This window comes from Neovison vison, chromosome 2, assembly GCF_020171115.1.
Source record: "Neovison vison isolate M4711 chromosome 2, ASM_NN_V1, whole genome shotgun sequence".
NCBI classification, from domain to species: Eukaryota; Metazoa; Chordata; class Mammalia; order Carnivora; family Mustelidae; genus Neogale; species Neogale vison.
This window is the reverse complement of record NC_058092.1, coordinates 208,008,138-208,027,800: the sequence shown is the minus strand read 5'-3', so window position 1 is coordinate 208,027,800 and position 19,663 is coordinate 208,008,138. Positions and strand designations below refer to the sequence as shown.

The 19,663-nt window shown below is 49.9% G+C and overlaps 1 protein-coding gene across 1 annotated transcript in view; it reads left to right on the top strand.

The window, feature by feature from the left end:
* The window catches only part of PDLIM1 (PDZ and LIM domain 1), a 44,862-nt gene extending 25,637 nt beyond the window's left edge, over positions 1-19,225 (top strand). The window contains exons 5-7 of the mRNA XM_044240145.1: positions 11,238-11,389; positions 18,216-18,333; positions 18,727-19,225. Coding sequence (XP_044096080.1) covers positions 11,238-11,389; positions 18,216-18,333; positions 18,727-18,913 — 457 coding nt within the window. The 3' untranslated portion in view covers positions 18,914-19,225. The remainder of the gene's footprint in view (positions 1-11,237; positions 11,390-18,215; positions 18,334-18,726) is intronic.
* The last annotated feature ends 438 nt before the right edge of the window (positions 19,226-19,663 follow it).

Genomic DNA, 19,663 nt, shown 5'->3' with positions numbered 1-19,663 from the left:
TACACATCTTGTGGCTAGAGGACCCGTGAATCCCAGGTAGGCGTCTTATGTCGGGCAGACCACGTAGCTTCTGTGAGACTCAGCCTCCCCATCTCCAAGGCGCACGTCAGGCTTTCTGCCTCCCCAGCAGGTTATTTAGAGAACGCGGTGACGGTGACATGTGCGGACCACACCTGGCACAGGTGCTCAGTGAATGCCAGTTGTCACTGATTCCACCTCTGAGTACCGGGGGCTCCAGAAGGGCAGAAGCATGTGGATAAGTGTTCTGGAGAAGATGTTGCTATGACTCCCAGTAGACCGCTTTCTTTCTAGCATCATAGCTCAAGTCCAGCCAGCCAGTCCAGTCCGTCCCCTTTCTGATGGAGGGGCTGGGTTCCCTTACCCGACACAGCAGTCCAAAGACACTGGATGGGATGCCTGGGTGGCTCCGTCGGTTGGGCATCTGCCTTCAGCTCAGGTCATGATCCCAGGGTCCTGGGATTGAGTTCTGCATCAGACTCCCATCTCAGCGGGGAGCCTGCTTCTCCCTCTGCCTCTGCCCCTTCACCCCGACTCATGTTCTCTCTTGCTTGCTCTGCTTTCTCTCTCAGATAAATAAATAATCTTAAAACAACAACAACAACAAAAACAAAGACATTGGCTTTGCAGCTTGTGTTCTCAGGCAATCCCCACCCTTCCCCGTATACTCACAAGGTATATTTCTAAGCAGGTGCAGTGGAAAGAAAGGGATGCATTGTTCTCTATTCAAATGATGTCAGAGCTGTTGTATTAACCTTGACTCATTCGGAGCTGGATCAAAAGAAAATCTCCATCATGGCGGTGGCTCTTCACCCCCTGGCTAAACTTGCCAACGGCTCCCAGAAAACTGGCTCTGGAGCCTGGGCGTTCCTCCCTCCTCTCCTGATGGCCATAATTACTCCTCTGGCTTCTTATTACAAGTCCAGCATCTAGGCCTTTGAAGACTAAAACTCAGAGCCTTCTGGCTAGGCTCCCTTTCCCAAAAGGATTATCTAGGGTTTCTCAGAACTACATGTTTTGGTGAACGACAGGGTAACCAAGTTGAGGCACCTCAGACATGAAGAGTTTTTCTGAGTCAGCCTGCCTGCTTCAGCCCCCCTGACAGAATCACCAAGTACTAAAATCTCTGCATTTTTTCCAGTTGGCGCTTAGCCCTCCCTTGTGTGGAAAAAGATTTCTTAAGCTTAAACTCTTTATTTTAAAGTAAATGTAGATTCACATGTAGTCAGAGGAAATAATGGAGAGAGGTCCCCTATACCCTTTACCCAGTTCCCTTCAGTGGTACCACCTTGAAAACTATAGCACAGTATCAAAAAAACCATGTTGCCATTGGTATGGTCAAGACAGACAAGATTTCCATCCCTACAAGGGTAGCCGCACCCACCCTCCCCCTCACTGTACCCCTCTTAACCCCTGCAGCCACTAATCTGCTATCCATTTCTGTACTTCTGTTATTTCAAGAATGTTCTATTAATGGAATCATACAAGAGGCAATTTTCTAGAATTGGCTTTTTTTACTCAGCATAATTCACTGGAAATCTGTTCGATGTATTCAGGTCATCTTATGTACCAGTAGTTCCCTTTTTTCCTGTTCTAAGGATTTTTTTTTTCACTGTGGTAAAAAATACTTAATGTAAAATAGACCATCTTAACCATTTTTAAGTGTATAGGACTGGTAACTATATGTGGGTCATTGTGCAACAGATCTCTAGGACTTTTTTCATCTTGTGAAACTGAAATTCTGTATACACTGAACAGCCCACTTTCCCCCTTCTGCACTGGGCAGAGGGAGAGGGAGAGATTTTTTTGTTTTTTTTTTTAAAGATTTTTATTTATTTATTTGACAGAGTGATCACAAGTAGGCAGAAAGGGAGGCAGAGAGAGAGGAGGAAGCAGGCTCCCTGCTGAGCAGAGAGCCCGATGTGCAGCTCGATCCCAGGACCCTGGGATCATGACCCGAGCCAAAGGCAGAGGCTTTAACCCACTGAGCCACCCAGGTGCCCCAGGGAGAGAGAGTCTTAACCAGGCTCCCTACCCAGGGAGGAGCCAGACATGGGCTTGATCCTACAACCCTGAGATCATGACCTGAGCTGAAACCAAGCGTCTGATGCTTAACTGACCGAGCCACCCAGGTGCCCCTCGCACTCGGTTTCTTAGAGTGACTGCTTGAGGAACCTCACATAAGTAGAATCATGTGGTACTGGCCATATTGTGACTGGTTGATTCCACTCAGCTAATGTCATCAAGGTTCATCCATGTTGCAGCATGTGACAAGATTTTTTTTTAAGGCTCAGCAATCCTCCATCTTCTAGTACCACATTCGCTTTATTTATTCATCTGTCAGCAGATGTTCAGACCGCTCCCACCCCTCAGCGATTGTGATTAATGTTACAGTGAACATGAGTGTACAGATATATTTTTGAGGTCCTGATTTTTTAAAAAGATTTTTTTTATTATTATTTTTTTTAATTTATTTGACAGACAGAGATCACAAGTAGGCAGAGAGGCAGACAGAGAGAGAGGAAGAGAAGCAGGCTCCCCGAGGAGCAGAGAGCCCGATGCGATGCAGGGCCTGATCCCAGCACCCTGGGATCATGACCTGAGCCGAAGGCAGAGGCTTTAACCCACTGAGCCACCCAGGTGCCCCGAGATCCTGATTTTAATTCTTGTGGCTAGATACCCCAAAATGGGATTGTTGGATCATATAGTAATTTTTTTATCTTTTGAGGAATGTTCTAGTGTTTTCTGTAATGTATTTTACGTTCCCACCAACAGTGTATCCTGCAGCGTGTGGAACCCTACACGGGGCTCAATTCCACAACCCTGAGATCATGACTGAGTGGAAATCAAGAGTCAGACGCCCAAACAACTGAGCCACACAGGTGCCCTAGTGTCAATTCTGCTTTCATTGTTTGGTGGAATTCTCCAATGAAGCCATCTGGTCCTGGATTTTTTGTTGTAGGGGGACTTGATTACTGAGTCTGTCTTGTCATTTATTATAGGTCTGCTCAGATTTTTTCCTTTCATGATTTCATTTTGGTAGGTTGGATGTTTCTAGGAATTTATCTGTTTCTTCTTGGTTATCCAGCTTGTGCATATTGTTCATAATAATCTCTTTTGACACTTTTTTTTTCTGTCAGTTCCACTGTAATGTCTCTTCTTTCATTTCTGTTTTTTATTATTTGGGTCTTCCCTTTTTCTGAGTCTAGTTACAAGTATGTCAGTTTTGTTGATCTTTTTAAAAACAGCACACTCAATAGTTTTGATGATGGTTTTCTGTTGTTTTTCTCTTCTCTGTTTTGTTTGATTCTGCTCTAACCTTTATTATTTTCTTCCTTTTGCCAACTTTGGGTTTACTTCTTCTTTTTCTTGTCCCTTGAGATGTAAAGTTTGCTTACTTGTAAGATTTCGCTTCTTTTTTAATGAGGTGTTTACTGCTACGAAGTCCCCTCTTAGCTTTTGCCAGATCCTGTAAATTTTAGTATGTTGTTTTTTTTTTATTTGTCCCAAAATATTTTCTAATTTCTCTTGTGATTTTTTTCTTTGTCCCATTGGTTGTTCAGGAGTGTATTGTGTAAGTTCCAATTTTTTTTTTTTTTTATTTTCCAGTTTTCCTTCTGCTGTTGAGTTCTTCATTCCATTAGTGTAAGAAAAGATACTTAGTGATTGCAGTCTTCCTAAATTTAAGATTATTTTGTGGCCCAACATGATGTATCTTGGAGAATATCCCCGTGCACTTGAGAAGAATGTGTATTCTCCTATTGTTGAGTGTAGTGTTCTGTATGTCTGTTGGGTTCCATTGTTCTGCATGTGGTTCAGTACCCGTGTTTCCTTATTGATCTTCTGTCTAGTTGTTCTTTCCTGATTTGCCTTTATTCCGTAGTGTGGATGGTACAGTTTGTTTAGCCATTCACCCATTGAAGCACATCTGGGTTGTTTCTTGTTTTCAGCTCTGACAAATCAAGCTGCTATAGACGTTCATGAACAGGTGTTTGTGCAACCATGAATTTTTATTTCTTTGGGATAAATGCCCAGGTACTTAGTTACATGTTTAAATTTGTGAAAACTGCAAACCTGTTCTGCAGTCTGTACCATTTTACATTCCTCCCCACAGTGTGTGAATAATCAAGTTTTTCCGTATCCTTTCTAGCACTTGGTGCCGTCACTATTTTTTACTTGGGCCATTCTCATAGAGGTAATACCGTATGGTGGTTTTGATTTGCACTTCCTTCGTGGGTGAAGATGGCCAACATCTTTTCATGTGCTTCTTTGCCATCAGCATCTCCTCTGGTCCTTTCCTGGAGATCCGGTTTCAGATCCGCCAGCTTCTCAGCCTCCGCTGCTTTTCCAGAAGCTGCCACACTGCAGGGCAGAGGGACGGTACACCCGGCGGGACCACAGCGCAAACATCAGGTGCTGGCGCACTGTCCCCGCGCAGAGGGATGGATTTGCGCACAAGCGCGGCGTCCTCTGTGGGTAACAGAGCTCTGGGCCACCCAGCCCGCCGGGCCGCCTCCCGGGTCTAAGGGCGCAGGCAGTGGCTCCCGGCAAGGGTGAGCGCTCTGTCTGCAGGGCTGAAGCCACTTCTCCAAGTGCCAGTGAAGTGTGCCAGGGACATTTCCTCACTCACCGCCCTCCCACCCACCCACCCACGTGTCATTTGTTCCCATTCCCTTTTAAAAAGAAAACAGGTATAGCGGGGTATAGCAATCATAGTGGGGGATTCTCCCCAGGTTACCTCTCCCTCTCCTACTCCTCCTCTCTCATTCCTGTTCAGCCTCCTGGGGCACTTGGAGTACTCGGGTTCCCGCTGGAAGCTTTGCTGCTGCCAGGGCAGGTCAAGATGGACGCAGAGAGACTTCTCCACAGGTCACTCGTGCTGGCTGCCTGGGGGCAGGGGAAGCCAGCCACCAGCCCTGTCCATGGCTGCTGGCTGGTCCCTCCCTTTGTCTCCTTCCCTGCCCTGCCCCCCCACAGGGGCCTGGGGGAGCCTCCCATCCCCCAAGCAGGAGATGGGCCCCCTTGAAGAGTAGTCTTCCCAAAGGTAGGAGTAGAGTCCGGTTTCCCTGCTCTGGCTGTGAGACACCTGCGGCTGCTCCTGACTGCTGGACAGGAGTGAGAGGTCTGCCACCCACATGGCCTCCACTGCCACCACTGGAGGAGAGTGATGGCCTTGTTATGGCTGAGTGGTGGCCAGGGGCCTCACTTCCCACCAGGCTTTTTTTGTCCCAAGCTGAGACTTGGGCTTCCAACTGGGCCTTCTGTGATGCTACCCCGGAGTGTCCTCTTGGTGCCTCATCACAGCCTGGTGAGGGCGGAAGGCTGGACTTCCCACCGGGAAGTCTTTTCTTCTGGCATTTGTGGGCAGGAGAAACGTTCTTGCTTCCCAGTGCTGTGTCAGGCTGGCTCCCCTTGCTCGGTGCTTTGGTTGGAGAGGGAGCAGATCCTCGGGGCTTTTGTCTGTACTCACTGCCCTTCTGGGTCGTTGCCTCTTCAGCAACTCGTCTGGGATCTGCGAGGCCAGAAGAAAACTCAGGGAACTCACCACAGTGTTCTTCCTCGCGCCCCAATTCCCCTCTCTGGTGTGCCTTCTGCTTCCTCCCCAGTCTCATGGTCCTTGTATATGTGATGTCCAGGGATTTTAGTTACAAAAATCCAGGGATTTTAGTGGGTGGAATAGGAAGAAATATGGCTACTTCATCTTCTTTTTTTCCCCCCTAATTTTTAATTTTTAAAAAATTTTTTAAATGATTTTATTTATTTGCTAGAGAGCATGCGCATGCCGGGTGAAGGGCAGAGGGAGAGGGAGAAGCAGACTCCCCACTGAGTGGGGAGCCCAATGCTGGCTCTATCCCAGGACCCTGGGATCATGACCTAAGCCGAAGGCAGATGCTTAAGTGCCTGAGCCATCCAGGTGCCCTGAGTTTTTTTTTAAAGATTTTATTTATTTGACAGAGGGAGAGAGCCTGCACAAGCATGAGCTGGTGGAGGGGCAGAGGGAGCGGGAAAAACAGACTCCCTGATGAGCAGGGAGCCCATCACGGGACTCGATCTCAGGAACTTGGGATCATGACCTGAGCTGAAGGCAGACACCTAACTGACTGAGCCCCCCAGGCACCCCTGGGAGAAAGATTTTTGCAAAGAGAATATCTTCCGCCTGCCTGGATGCTTCTTATAATTCAAGTACTGCCTTTTTTTGGTCCCAGACTTTGTCCTAAAACAGGCAGTTTTAGGGAGGAACCAAAGTTGACACACTATGTGGGAAGACATGCCATTAAGGTTGTGTCAGCAGTGGGGACTTTTTCTTGCGGCCTCCTTGTTTTTGTTGGGCTCTGTATACGGATTATCAGGTTGCCACACAGGTGCTGGCTCAAGTTTAAAAAAAAAAAATTGAAGACCCCCTTATGTCCCCACTCTAGCCACCTCATTATTTCGATGGAGTAGCCTTTCATTCCAGGGCTGCTGTGTTGATTCATGGCCCAGAGTCAGGAGTCTGCTGTTCTCTGTCCTTTTTGACCCGACCTTCACCTCAGCTGCTCTTTTGGCTGGAACAGTCCTGGGGGGATCACAGGGCCAGCAGGCTCAGCCTCTGGAATCTTGCTCTGTGAGACAAGCTGACTGGAAATTTCTTCTCATTCCAAGGACCACTGACATCCTTGAACACCTGGCTCTCACAGACGGGTGGGGAGGTGGGTGGTGGGTGGTGGCGGCAGGCCCTGGGGCCTGGACCTAAAAGAGAGGGAGAAAATATGAAACATTTAAGTAACATGTTAACAAAACAGGAAACATTTCAGCACCAAGTGTGACTCCGAGACAATTAAGAACTAGGAAACAAAGAATGTAAAGTCTAGATAGCCCAAAGAATTTTTTTTTTTTTAAGGAGTTGAATTTGATTAAAAACTTGTATTTTGTTACTAAATGGTAAAGACTGGGTTCAGAAGAATGTGGTAACTTTCAGTATCCCCCTCCCTACTTTTTTCCCTGGTGACTCAGTCATGTCCATTGTATTTTTGAAACCTTATCACTATAGAATTCTTTATTCCGTAGTTACTATAAATGAAAAATGAGAATGCCTTTTTTTTTTTGCTCCTTTTTTTTTTCCCCCATTTCTTATGCACTATTTTTGTCCTAGAATTACTTTTGTAACATATTCAGGATATTATTTTGGGGTTTTTTTTTTTATAAGATATTGATTTTTTTTTTTTAATTCCAGTATAGTTAAGTGTCTTCTTAATTTCCATCACCTGTTTCCCCCATCCTGTCACCACCCCCGCCACTCTGGTCCCCTCTGCCCCACCTCCCTCTGGTAACCATCAGTTTGTTCTCTCTATAGTTAAGAGTTTTTGGTTTATCTTTTTTATTCTTGGCTGATGATACTGTTTTTTGAATTAGATGTATCAATCCTTGAAATAAGGAATGAATATTGAATGTGTTTTACAAGTTGTCAAGTGGGAGAACAATGTAATCATTATTTGAGAATAAATAGTGTAAGGGCCTGCTTAGCCAGAGCGAGCCATTTTGTTGTTTATGCAGTAAACTTAGATTGACCCTGCCCCCCCCCCCCTGCCCCGAGGAACTTACTTAGAAACAAGTCTGGGAAACCAGAAAAATATGACTGACCAGCCCCTGATAACAGAGCCCATATACCAGGACGTGTCAGGTCAGGGGGAGGTAACAGAGACCAGAATACAAGGATGAGCCAAGCCAGGTGGAGACATCCAATCAGGAAAGCACCTCCCTAACCACCCAAGTACGTGGGCCCTGCCTTTTGGGCGCCAATTCTGACCAGAGTGATAGGCTAGTTCAAATAACTATTATAGGGTGAATTGTAATTTGATTGGCCACCTGTGTATGGCCAGGCTCAACCACATGGCCTTTGCTCTATAAAAGTTAGTCTGTGAGGCTGGGAGGGGTCGCCTCTTTGCAAGAGGCGGCCCTGGCCAGTCGGTTTGATTCTTGATGCTTGGCACGAAATAAAGCTTTGCTTGACCTTCACTTTATATCAGTCTTGTTCCTTTGACCATGGACCCAATGAATAGTAAATTGTTTTTTGTTTTTTGTTTTTTTTTTTAATCACAGAAATACTTTATGAGACTATGTGTTGGAAGAGTATGTGATGACCTTGTGGTTTGAGCTTTGTCATTTTTAGCGTTCCCTTGGTGGCCGCCAGACATAACAACATATACCAAAGAAGGGGAAGAATTCTACCAAGAACATTCCATGGTCTGATCTTGATTTTAAAATAGTTCTGAGTGTAATAAGAAAAAAGATTTATCAGAAATAATGTAATGTATTTACATAGGGCAAGCTCAGAACTCAAGACTCACAGAGAGTCAGGTATACAACTCAGCAGGGCTGAACAGGTGAGCCAAGGGGAAGAAGTGGCCCTTGAGGAAGACCACTCCTCAAGGGGCCCCATCTGGCTGGGGGATAGGAGGCTCCCCCAGGCCCCTGTGGGGGGCAGGGCGGGGAAGGAGACAAAGGCAGGGACCAGCCAGCAGCCATGGACAGGGCTGGTGGCTGGCTTCACCTTCCCCCAGGCAGCCAGCATGAGTGACCTGCGGAGAGACAATGTCTCTCCGCGTCCATCTTGACCTTCCCTGGCAGCAGCAAAGCGTTTTCACTCTTGGAGTTTTCATCCACATGGCTGACTCCACTTCCAGTGGGGGAGTCAGTACCCCAAGTGCCCCAGGAGGCTGACCAGGAATGAGAGAGGAGGAGTAGGAGAGGGAGTGGTAACCCGGGGAGAATCCCCCACTATGATTGCTATACCCCGCTATACCTGTTTTCTTTTTAAAAGGGAATGGGAACAAATGACACGTGGGTGGGTGGGTGGGAGGGCGGTGAGTGAGGAAATGTCCCTGGCACACTTCACTGGCACTTGGAGAAGTGGCTTCAGCCCTGCAGACAGAGCGCTCACCCTTGCCGGGAGCCACTGCCTGCGCCCTTAGACCCGGGAGGCGGCCCGGCGGGCTGGGTGGCCCAGAGCTCTGTTACCCACAGAGGACGCCGCGCTTGTGCGCAAATCCATCCCTCTGCGCGGGGACAGTGCGCCAGCACCTGATGTTTGCGCTGTGGTCCCGCCGGGTGTACCGTCCCTCTGCCCTGCAGTGTGGCAGCTTCTGGAAAAGCAGCGGAGGCTGAGAAGCTGGCGGATCTGAAACCGGATCTCCAGGAAAGGACCAGAGGAGATGCTGATGGCAAAGAAGCACATGAAAAGATGTTTGCCATCTTTACCCACGAAGGAAGTGCAAATCAAAACCACCATATGGTATTACCTCTATGAGAATGGCCCAAGTAAAAAATAGTGACGGCACCAAGTGCTAGAAAGGATACGGAAAAACTTGATTATTCACACACTGTGGGGGGGAATGTAAAATGGTACAGACTGCAGAACAGTTTTGCAGTTTTCACAAATTTAAACATGTAACTAAGTACCTGGGCATTTATCCCAAAGAGATAAAAATTCATGGTTGCACAAACACCTGTTCATAAATGTTTACAGCAGCTTGATTTGTCAGAGCTGAAAAGCACCAGAGACTAAGAACCTGGGGGGCTCTGGGCCTGGGAGGCTGAGCTGCCGTTTCCCTGGCACACCCCTGGGAGGTCCTGCTGCCTTCTAGGGTCCCCTGTGACCCCATAGGAGCAGGGAGAGCGTGTCACACATTGATCTCTTTGGCAGTTTCCTTTCATCCCCGTCATTCCTGCTGAGCCCAGACCCTGTACCAGGCTCTGGGAATGTGCTGGTGAATAAGACAGACCAAGACTCTGTCCTCCAGGGGCTCACTGTCTAGGGGGAGAGGGACAGTGAGGAAACAGATGGATGGACATAGAGTCCATGGATGAGGGTGAGACCCAATAGGGCCTGTGGAGCCTCTCTGAGGAGGGACATCTGAGCAGAGATGGAGAGGAAGGGGGGATGGGAATGCGGCCCCCGTGGGGCGATCTGGAGAGAGATCCTTCCAGGCACTGGGAACAGAAAGTGCAGAGGTTCTGAGGCTGCTGCGTTCTGGAAGCAGCACGGAGGCCGGTGTGACAAGAGCCTCGTGAGCAGAGGCTGGCCGGCCACGTGTTTGGAAAGGGAGGCAGAGCTGCGTTCTTCAGGGCCTTTCTATGTTTTGTCATGAATATTTAATCCAAAGGAAATGAACTTGATTAAACTAGTATTTTGTTATTAAAACTGTAAATATTTGGCTGAAGTCAGATGAGAACGCTTGGAGCCACGTCACGACACCGTGTGATTCTTGTGTTTAGTCGGTCACTGTGGCCTCTGTTTGGAAATGAGAGTATCCTGGGGTTACAAACGGCAGCGCAGGGACAAACGACAAAGGTGGCCCGTTGTGTGGTCAGCCGTGGCGGCCTGGACGCATGGTCGGGGGAGGGGTGGTGCTGAAAAGGGGGTGCAGGACAGACCTTGCAAACGGAGCTGACTGGCATCTCCTTCCATTTTACCCCTTCCCAGACCAGGCAGCAGAGGCTCCTGGAAAAGCCTGGAAAATGGGCTCTGGGGGAACAAGGCCCCAGCTCAGCCTGTCCTGTCCTGTCCTGGGGGACCGAGCTCAGGTCTCAGCGCCCTCTTTGCCTCTGATGGTGCATTGCTGTCTCCACGGTGCTTGGGGCTTTCCCCCTCACCCCCAGTGCTGTGAGCTGGGCAAGGCAGAGCCGGCCATCTGACTGGTCAGTGAGGAGCCCAGGGCGTTTCGCCCTGGGGGCTTCGAGAGGTTCTGGAGACAGACCCTCGCTGATACCACTTGGAAAGACGTCGATAGCGTCAGGAAGGAAGAACGTTGCTTTCCGCCCCATGAGAAGTGTGCGTGCGGCCCATCCCAAGGGGACCCAGCCGAGCCTTTAGTGGTCAGGTTGTGATCAACATCTCTCCTCTTCTAAATTGTCTTTTGACATAATATTGTTTATGTAATTAAGGAAGAAGCACAGCATTCCCATTCCATGGGATTAGGCCAAAAAGTAATCACATTACTGAAACTGTTTGGGAAATAGCCTCTTCCTGCATTGAAGTAGCAGCCAGCCCCGACAACGGTGCCTCGTAATCCCGGCTGGAGGCTCACGGCTGACTTCAGAGTGGGCCCCGACCAGCAGGGTCATTCCTAGCCACCCCGATTCAGGGGTGTCTTCACTTGGAAGGGGGTGCCTGGTGAATTTTTTTTTTTTGCCTCCTAACTTCTGACGTGTCCTAATGAATTTCCAAACATTCTTTACAGCTTAGACCATTCTCAGCTTCCAAGCGGACTCGTCATCGACAAAGAATCTGAAGTGTACAAGATGCTTCAAGAGAAACAGGAGTTAAATGAGCCCCCCAAGCAGTCCACTTCATTCCTGGTTTTGCAGGAAATCCTAGAGTCTGAGGAGAAAGGTAATCTACCCTGCGAGGCGGCGTGGGGTCAGAGGCTCTTGGGCAGGGCCTGGGTCGGGGTCGGTCATGGCTGAAACAAAGGTGAGTATAGCCCTGAGCGGGCGGAAGAAGCGGTGGGAAGCCGGGCTTCGAAACCACTGAAAGCTCAGAGACAGAGGATGAGCGAGCTCCCAGCCACACCTGCCCAGCTGTTTCCTGTCACATGGGCTTTAGGCTGCAGGCGTCAGGGTGAGCTTGACTCTTGTGGGATTCTGTTTGTCCCCTGTTTATCCCTCGGCCATTTGTTTGGCTTGAGCCCACATCCCATGCTTCTGTGGTGGCTGGTGTGTGTGACTGGGTGAAGGTCACGGGCCGGGACAAGCAGAAGGAAAAGGAATCAACAACACAGAGAAGGTGGGTGCAGGGCAGTGCTTTTGTTCTTGCTCTCGGGTAGATGGACTCCGGCGAGCCGGCGAACCCCCAGTTTGGCCACATTCTCCCCGGGTGACCTTTCTGGGCTCCGTCGGGGGTCAAAATTCTCTTTTCTAAGCTCGGTGTGAGGATCTGGTGTCCTGCACGGCACAAGCACCCCACACTGTGTGCGGCTACGGGAGGTGCTTCACGCCTGTGATTTTGTTTACAAACCTTACGAGAGGCATGAAGCCGGCCTCAACTTGTCCAAGGTGTGAGCTCTGAGGCCTGAGGCACCCAGGGACCACCCGTGGGGCTCTGCCTTGTGGACGGCACCCCATCCTCGACTCTGTGGCCTTCCTCAAGGCACAGGGTTTCACCGAAGGCCTGCCTTCCCTTGTTCTTTCCTCCTTTCCCTGAAGTGCCCTCCTGTGAAGAGAGAGCTGGCGATGCAGACCATGAAGCCTGTTTCACCTGCACCGAGGGAGGGAGCGAGTTGCTTGCTTGGGACCACCACGGAGGGCCACAGCAGAGCGCCCTCTGCAAGAGTAACCACCCTCCCCCAGGCTCCCAGCTCCAGGTTGGGCTTCCTGGGAGTTCTTCCTGAGCTGAGAGTTCCCTCCTGATGGAACCCAGACCCAGGCTTCGTAGAGAAATTGGCAGTTTACAAGCACAGGAAGTTACGGGAAAAGTTCTTTTATGCTAAAAGGATATGGTTCTACCAGCAGTTTCCCCCTTTGCTTGTTGTACCTGTGCGTTTTGGAAGGAATGAGTCATGTTGTATGAAGTTCCGGTATAAGGGCCAACTGACAAGTGATTTGGGGATCAGCCCTAGAGAATGACCGTTTTATCAAAACCTGTGAGAAACCACAACTTACTCTACTCTGAGTAAGTGGGTGCAAAACCCTTCAACTAAGAGAGGAGAAAAGTCAATCCATTCTGTCCCAAACTAGGACATAGATATTGCAGAACTCATCTAGTCAAATGCCCTCATGTTACAGAGAAGGACCTAAAGCCCAGACTCACTGAGGTGGCCATTCCATGCTCATCAAGATCCGAAGTCCTTCCATCTTGTGCTCCATCTACCAAGCCCGTGGCTTCTATTCTCAAGGTTACCTCATGGCTCTAGTTGGCAGTTGGTGCTCTAGCCATCACAACCATCTCCAAGCACCAGGAAGGAAAAAGGGCTGAATGGGGACTACTCTATTCAGATAAGCCAGCTTTTTCTCTACCAGAAGTCACACACTATCATTCCATTTAATTTGACCAGAATTTAGTCACATGCCCACATCCAGTTGTAGGAGAGTCTGAGAATTAGAGTTCTTTCCTCCCTGGGATGAATATCTTCTTGCCCCAAAGAAAATAAAAATTTTGCTAAAAAGAAGAAGGGAGGGGCGCCTGGGTAGCTCAGTGGGTTAAAGCCTCTGCTTTCAGCTCAGGTCATGGTCTCGGGGTCCTGGGATCGAGCCCCACATCGAACTCTCTGCTCAGCAGGGAGCCTGCTTCCTCCTCTCTCTTTCTCTGCCTGCCTCTCTGCCTGCTTGTGATCACTGTCTGTCAAATAAATAAATAAAATCTAAAAAAAAAAAGAAGGGAGATAACAGATCTTTATAATCTCTCCCATTATCTCTTAATATGTAGCTATAGTAAAATTCTCATGGAATGAAACTGCATGAATTTCAGTCCATACATCTACTGTGTGCAGAAGGCTCTTGGGGGAAGGAGCTCAAATCCCTGTTTTCATTTGAGATGAAATAGTTAAAGCTCAGAGCAGTGTCTGGTACATAGGAAAGCACTCAGTAGTGAGGGCTACTGTCATTTGGGAAAGCCTTGGGTTCAAAAAGCAGCCCGGCCCTTGCAGCACTGGCATCCAGGATCTGCCTGTGACCTCCCCGGAGACCGCAGGTGGGTTGCCCATCTCTCTGAGCCCTAGTTTCTGCACATGTCCAGGGAGGCTAATAAGGGCTGCTTCACAGATGGCTGGTTTTTTGTTGTTTTGTTTTTAAGATGTTATTTATTTGAGAGAGAGAAGTGCAAGAACAAGCAGGGGGAGGAGCAATGGAGAAGGAGAAGTGGACTAGCCACTGACGAGGGAGCCTGATGCAGGACTTGATCCCAGGACTCTGGGATCATGACCTGAGTCGAAGGCAGACCCTTAACCAACTGAGCCACGTAGGCGCCCTTCACAGATGGTTTAAAGCATCAGGGAAAACGATGCACATAAAGTACCAGGCCCACCATCAGTGAGGCCCCACATTCGAGGCTTGGCTGCAGCAGGGTTTGGTGATAAACTCCTAAAGATTCAATGTGGATCTTCTCCTTTGGGGTGAAATTCAGCCTCAGGACTAGGAGAAAGGGTCCTGGATTTCTCAAACTTCATCTTGCTCTGGATCAAATTCCAAATTTGCAGGAAACAAGGAGGCTTTTTATTTTTAATTTTTAAATTATGGTGAGCTATAGCTAACATAAGATTTACGGTCTTAACCATATTTAAATGCTCAGTTTGGAGGCATCAGCCATGGCCATACCATTGTGCACCGGTGAGCACCGCCCACCCACAGAACTCTCTCTTGCAGAACTGCAGCTTTGTATCCATTCATCGCTAGCTCCTCGAAGCCTCCTCCCCCAGCCCGTGGAAGCCACCAGTCTGCTTTCTGTTCCCATGAATGTGACTGCTGCAAGCACTTCCTGGGAGGGCAGTCATACAGCGTGTGTCTTTTGTGACTGGCTTGTTTCACTGAGCGTAAGGGTTCATCCATATTGCGGCAGGTGTCAGCATCTCTTTCCTTTTTAAGGCTGAATGTTGTACAGGGCGTCTATAGCCCATCTTGCTGACCATCCATCTGGCCATTTAAGGGGGATTTTAATGAGAGGCGACTCGGAAGGAGGCATCAAGGACTGAGAAAACACAGTGGGTGCTGGGGGCTCTGAGGTGAGAAAGCTGGAGACTTGCTCAGGAAGTATCAGGGTGTCCAGGGTTGCAGGAGAATCCCCACGGGGTCTGGAGTCAGATCACGGAGGACCACCAGGTGCTTAAGGACCGTGAATTTGGTTCTTTTAGTAATGCGGAGCCCTGGAAGGTTGTTGAGCAATAAAGTGGATAGAAAAATAGCTGTGCTTTCCTGAACCCATTTTCACTTGTTTCCCCAGAAAGCTCTGACATACAACTTTCACTAGAAAGAGAGGAAAATTGAAAATGTTTATAGCTTCCCAGAGTCTAAAGGGAGCTAATGTTTTTACTGTAGGCTTGTTGAGAAGGGCAGAATGACATTTGCATTTGTGGTGTTGGCTGTGAGAGGAGAAAATGGGGCCAGCAGGTGGCGCTGCAGGGCTGGACACTCTGCCTGCTTGGTTGGTCCTGCACACAGCAGCCCCTTCCCATCCTGTGCTCTTTCTCTCTCTCTCTCTCTCTCTCTCTCTCTCCTTTTTATCAGTGCTTAGCCTGAGGTTTGAACTCATGACGTTGAGATCAACAGTCTCAACTCTACTGATGGAGCCAACCAGATGACCCTTCCCCCGGCCCAGTTTCATCCAAGTCCCTTCTCTACTTGGAGAAGGGATGTGGATTCTCCTACCAACTGCGGCTCTCATATTCCTCCTTCCTTCTCTCCTAACTTCTTGCCAGCGCAACCCATTCCTGGTAAATTTTCTGCTGGTCAAATGAATTCTGTGAAGAACAGCCCCATCACCTAAGACCATAGCCTCGCCTCGCTGGTTCCCCAGGGCAGCCGGTTTCCCTTCCCAGCCGTCTGGGTAGTCTGGGTAGGCAGAGACGCTACCAAGTCGCTGCATTTCCTTCTTTCTTGGGGTGGGCCGCCCGGATGGCTCCAGGAGCAGGAGCCCGCACATGAGGAGGGAGCCTGTTGGGGATGTTAGAGTTGTGAAGCTGGCCACCCAGCCCTTCTGAGATCTCAGGAGGGAGCCAGGATTAGGGTGACAGGAGGGAGGCATTTGCCTTGGGTACAGAATTTAAGGGGGTACCCAAAACCTCAATAGTTAAGACAAAAATGACACTTTAATGCTGTGTTTTTTAAAATCACAGTTAATGCAAAAAGAAAAAAAAAAAAAGGGCAATAATGCACAAAGTTGAGACTGGGGCCAAGGAGGGGAGGAAAGTTTGGGGAGGCAAAAAGGGACTTGGACTTGGGCTGATCAAAGCACCAAAGGCAACTAACCAGGCGGCACCAAGTCTTCCCCTGAGCCTAATCATAGAGCTTCTGGCTGAAAACAGCGAAACCCTGGAGCCTCCTAACATCTGCCCCTCTCCTGTGCTGCCGGCTGGACATCTGTGTCCATCAGTTCCCTAGTGCAGGAGGGTCCCTGCCCTGACAGGGGAAACCTGAGAGACCACGCCATCCACACCCCATGGTAGGGCCTTTAAAACAGGCTGCTCTTAAATATTCCCTCTTGCTGTTCTCCATCAGGCACCCACATCTCCCCGGCTGGCTGTCCCCCAGCGTTCGCCCACAGTGCGAGGCAGGGTGCAATTTTGTTCGCCTTCCATGAGGGCTATGGGCCAGCCCACTGTGGCAGGGCTGGGCCTGGCTCTGTGAGTCTCCCCCCTGCCAGGAGCCCAGCACAGGGTGGTGCCATTCTTGGGGCCTGGCTGCTGAGGCAGAGGTTGGAGCTCCATGGGGACAGGACCAAACCACACAGGTGCACCTCATGCTTCTGCCAGAACGGGGCTCACGTCCGCTCCCATTCCATGGGCCAAAGCAAGTCACAGGGCCAAACCCAAAGTCTGTGGCCTGGGGTATATGCTTCATCAAGAGTACGGTTTCTCAGCTTGGGTGCTGTAGACATGGGGCCAGAGAAGTCCGCGTGATGGGACTGTTCTGCACATTTTAGGACATTTAGCAGCATCCCTGGCCTTTACCCAGGGGAGGCCAGAAGCACTGTTCTCCAGTTGTGACAACCCAGACTCTTCCCCTGGGGACAGAATCATCCCCAGTAGAGAGTCACTGACCTACTGAGATGCATGGCCGGGGCAGGGGATGAGACACATAATTGTGGGCAAAATACACAGTCCACCATCCGAGCCAATGATAGATGCCCCTTACTTGGATTCATCTCAAGTTTTGGTTCAGAAGCACCAGTCAAGGTTACGGGGACCCATTTTCCAAATGGATGCGAGGATAAGGACCCTCGTTTGTCAGCCCCAGGATTGCCCCGCGTGGCTGCAATTATAGGAGGACTCTCCTCGTCCCTTCACTTCACATGGGAAACTGTTCTGTTGCTTTTGGCCAGTGGTTCTCAGAGTGTGGTTCCTGGACCAGTCGCCTCAGCAGCACCTGAGAACTTACTAGAAATGCAACCTCACGGGCCCCGCCCCAGGCCTGCTGAAGCAGAAACTCTGGGGGTGAGGCCCAGTGAGCTGCACTGGTGTCAGCCCCCGCCCCACATTATTCTTTGCACAGGAAAATCTGAGAGCAGCTGCTTTAGTCTCAAGAAGTGGGTTTTAACCACGGACATAGAGTCAGATCTCCTGGGGCCCTGGCATCTAGAGATGCTCCTTCAGCAGCTCTGAAGACGAGCCTGCTCTGTGGATTTTAGGGGCTCTCTCCTGGTGCCTGGCCCACTCTCTGCTGCCTGTTCAGAACCACTGGTGTAGAGACCTCCTTGGCTCCTTGGCCACAGTGTGCTGGGCAAAGGTAGAGCCCGTTAAGCCTTCATTGGGGCATTTTGCCCTCCTTTCCATGCATCTTTGGAGCCTCTGGTGTATGCTCAGCACCTTGCGAGGCTCTGTGGGATGTCACAAAGCACGGAAAACAGGGTCCTGGTGCCGCAGGGCTTTGCAGTCCAGTCACAGCTGACAACGAAAATGTCAGATGCTGATGGCTTGCTGCTGCTGGGCGCCCCTGGTAGAGGGCTTGGGAGCTGTGCTGGGCCACGTGGCTGCTCACTGGACGCGGCACGGCCGACTGCAGGGAGGCGGTCTGCTCTGCTCTGCTCTGGGGTAGGTGGGTTTTTGTCGGGCTGCCTGGAGATGCTCTGCTGTAACAGCTTTGTACTTCTTGTGACGTGGGCTTCTTCCAGCATCCAAACACACTGTCTTTTAATGATCAGATACCATCTTTGTTGCACCTGCAGAAGTCACTGTGAAGTGCCCATACCCGAATGTGCATGCATCTAATCAGAATGAAATGTGATTTGTCTTCTGAGGGCTAACTAGGTGTCAGGTACTGTGGGAGGGCTCTGTGTGTACTTTTTAATCCTTTTTGTACCGTGGTGAAGGGGAAAATGCGCTCCTGTCATATGGAAAAGGAAGCTGAGGACCAGAGAGGTTAAGGAACTTTTCCAGGATCACACAGTGGAGTCAGGTTTGTTTCATTCCAGGAACTTGCTGGAACATACGTATAAGCGGCTCTGCAAAAGCTCAATGAAACTTTGGCAACCCCACCTTTCCTGGCCAACCCAAGTGTTTTCCTCATTATAGGGGATCCCAGCAAGCCCTCAGGTTTCAGAAGCGTCAAGGCTCCAGTCACCAAAGTGGCAGCGTCGATTGGAAATGCCCAGAAGTTGCCCATGTGTGACAAATGTGGCACCGGTATTGTGTGAGTATCCACCTCTCCCCGGTGTCGGAGGCCCCACAGGTGGAATAAACCACGCTGTGGAAAGTGCCAGATGGTGCCCATTTTGGGTGCGATGGGGAAGAATTCCTGCCTGGAAAATAGAGCAGAGAGACCACGTAGGCCTTTATGTCCAGAGCCAGGTGTGAAGGTTCTCCTTGGCCACAGAACCCGTAGGGTGTGACTAACGTCAAACCAGAGAGAGGGCCGCCCTGTTGAAGAGGGAGGGCTTCTCGAGTAATGTGTGAGGAGCCCAGGAATGAGCGGCGGCTTTATGAGGCCCTGATCTGCCCTTTGATGGGCCTCATGGAAAGACCCCCCACCCCCCAGCCGTGGGGCTTGTCACTAATGGAGCCCTTTCCTGCCTCCCTCCTGCAGCGGCGTGTTTGTGAAGCTGCGAGACCGCCACCGTCACCCTGAGTGTTATGTGTGCGCTGACTGTGGCACCAACCTGAAACAGAAGGGCCACTTCTTCGTGGAGGACCAAATCTACTGTGAAAAGCACGCCCGGGAGCGAGTCACACCCCCTGAGGGCTACGACGTGGTCACTGTGTTCCCCAAGTGACCCAGCAGGTCTCCTCCTCTCCGTGCTCTGGCCCTCTCCTCTCCTGAAGGCTCCCGCTGACTCTGGTTTTATCCCTGCTCTTTAAACACCACGTCTCCCCGCCTCTGCTGACTGACTCACTGGCTGCGCGACACCCGCTTTTACGTTAACGGAGGATTGTTTTGTTCCGTGTCCCCTTGCCAGCGTCCCCGGGTCTTCTCTTTACCTCAGTTCGTCTCTGCTGCAGTTGGACATCAGCCACATTGGAACCAAACCAAATTGGATATGTCTGACACTGAGTTCATGTCTACTCAATAAATTTATAGACTCCAAGGCAGTGTGGTGTCTCTCATTCCACCATGCGTCCTCGTTCCTGACTCAAGCCAGATGAGAGTTCTGATCTCATCTCGTCATCTTTTGGGTTCCCCACTTCCCTGAGATTGGCAGGTCTTCTCCAGGGGTCAGAGGATTGACATCTGAATGGGCCATAGTCTCACCTTTCTTTGAAGCTTTATCCAGATTCTGTTTCTCTGATGCTAATATAAGATCAACCTCGTTATTGTTTTTTTTTTTTTAAATATTTTATTTATTTATTTGACAGAGCACGCAAATAAGCAGAGTGGCAAGCAGAGGGAGAGAGAGAAGCAGGCTCCTTGCTGAGCAGGGAGCCCGATGTGGGGCTCGATCCCAGGTCCCTGGAATCATGACCTGAGCCAAAGGCAGAGGCTTAACTAACTGAGCCACCCAGGCATCCCAACCTCGTTATTGTTG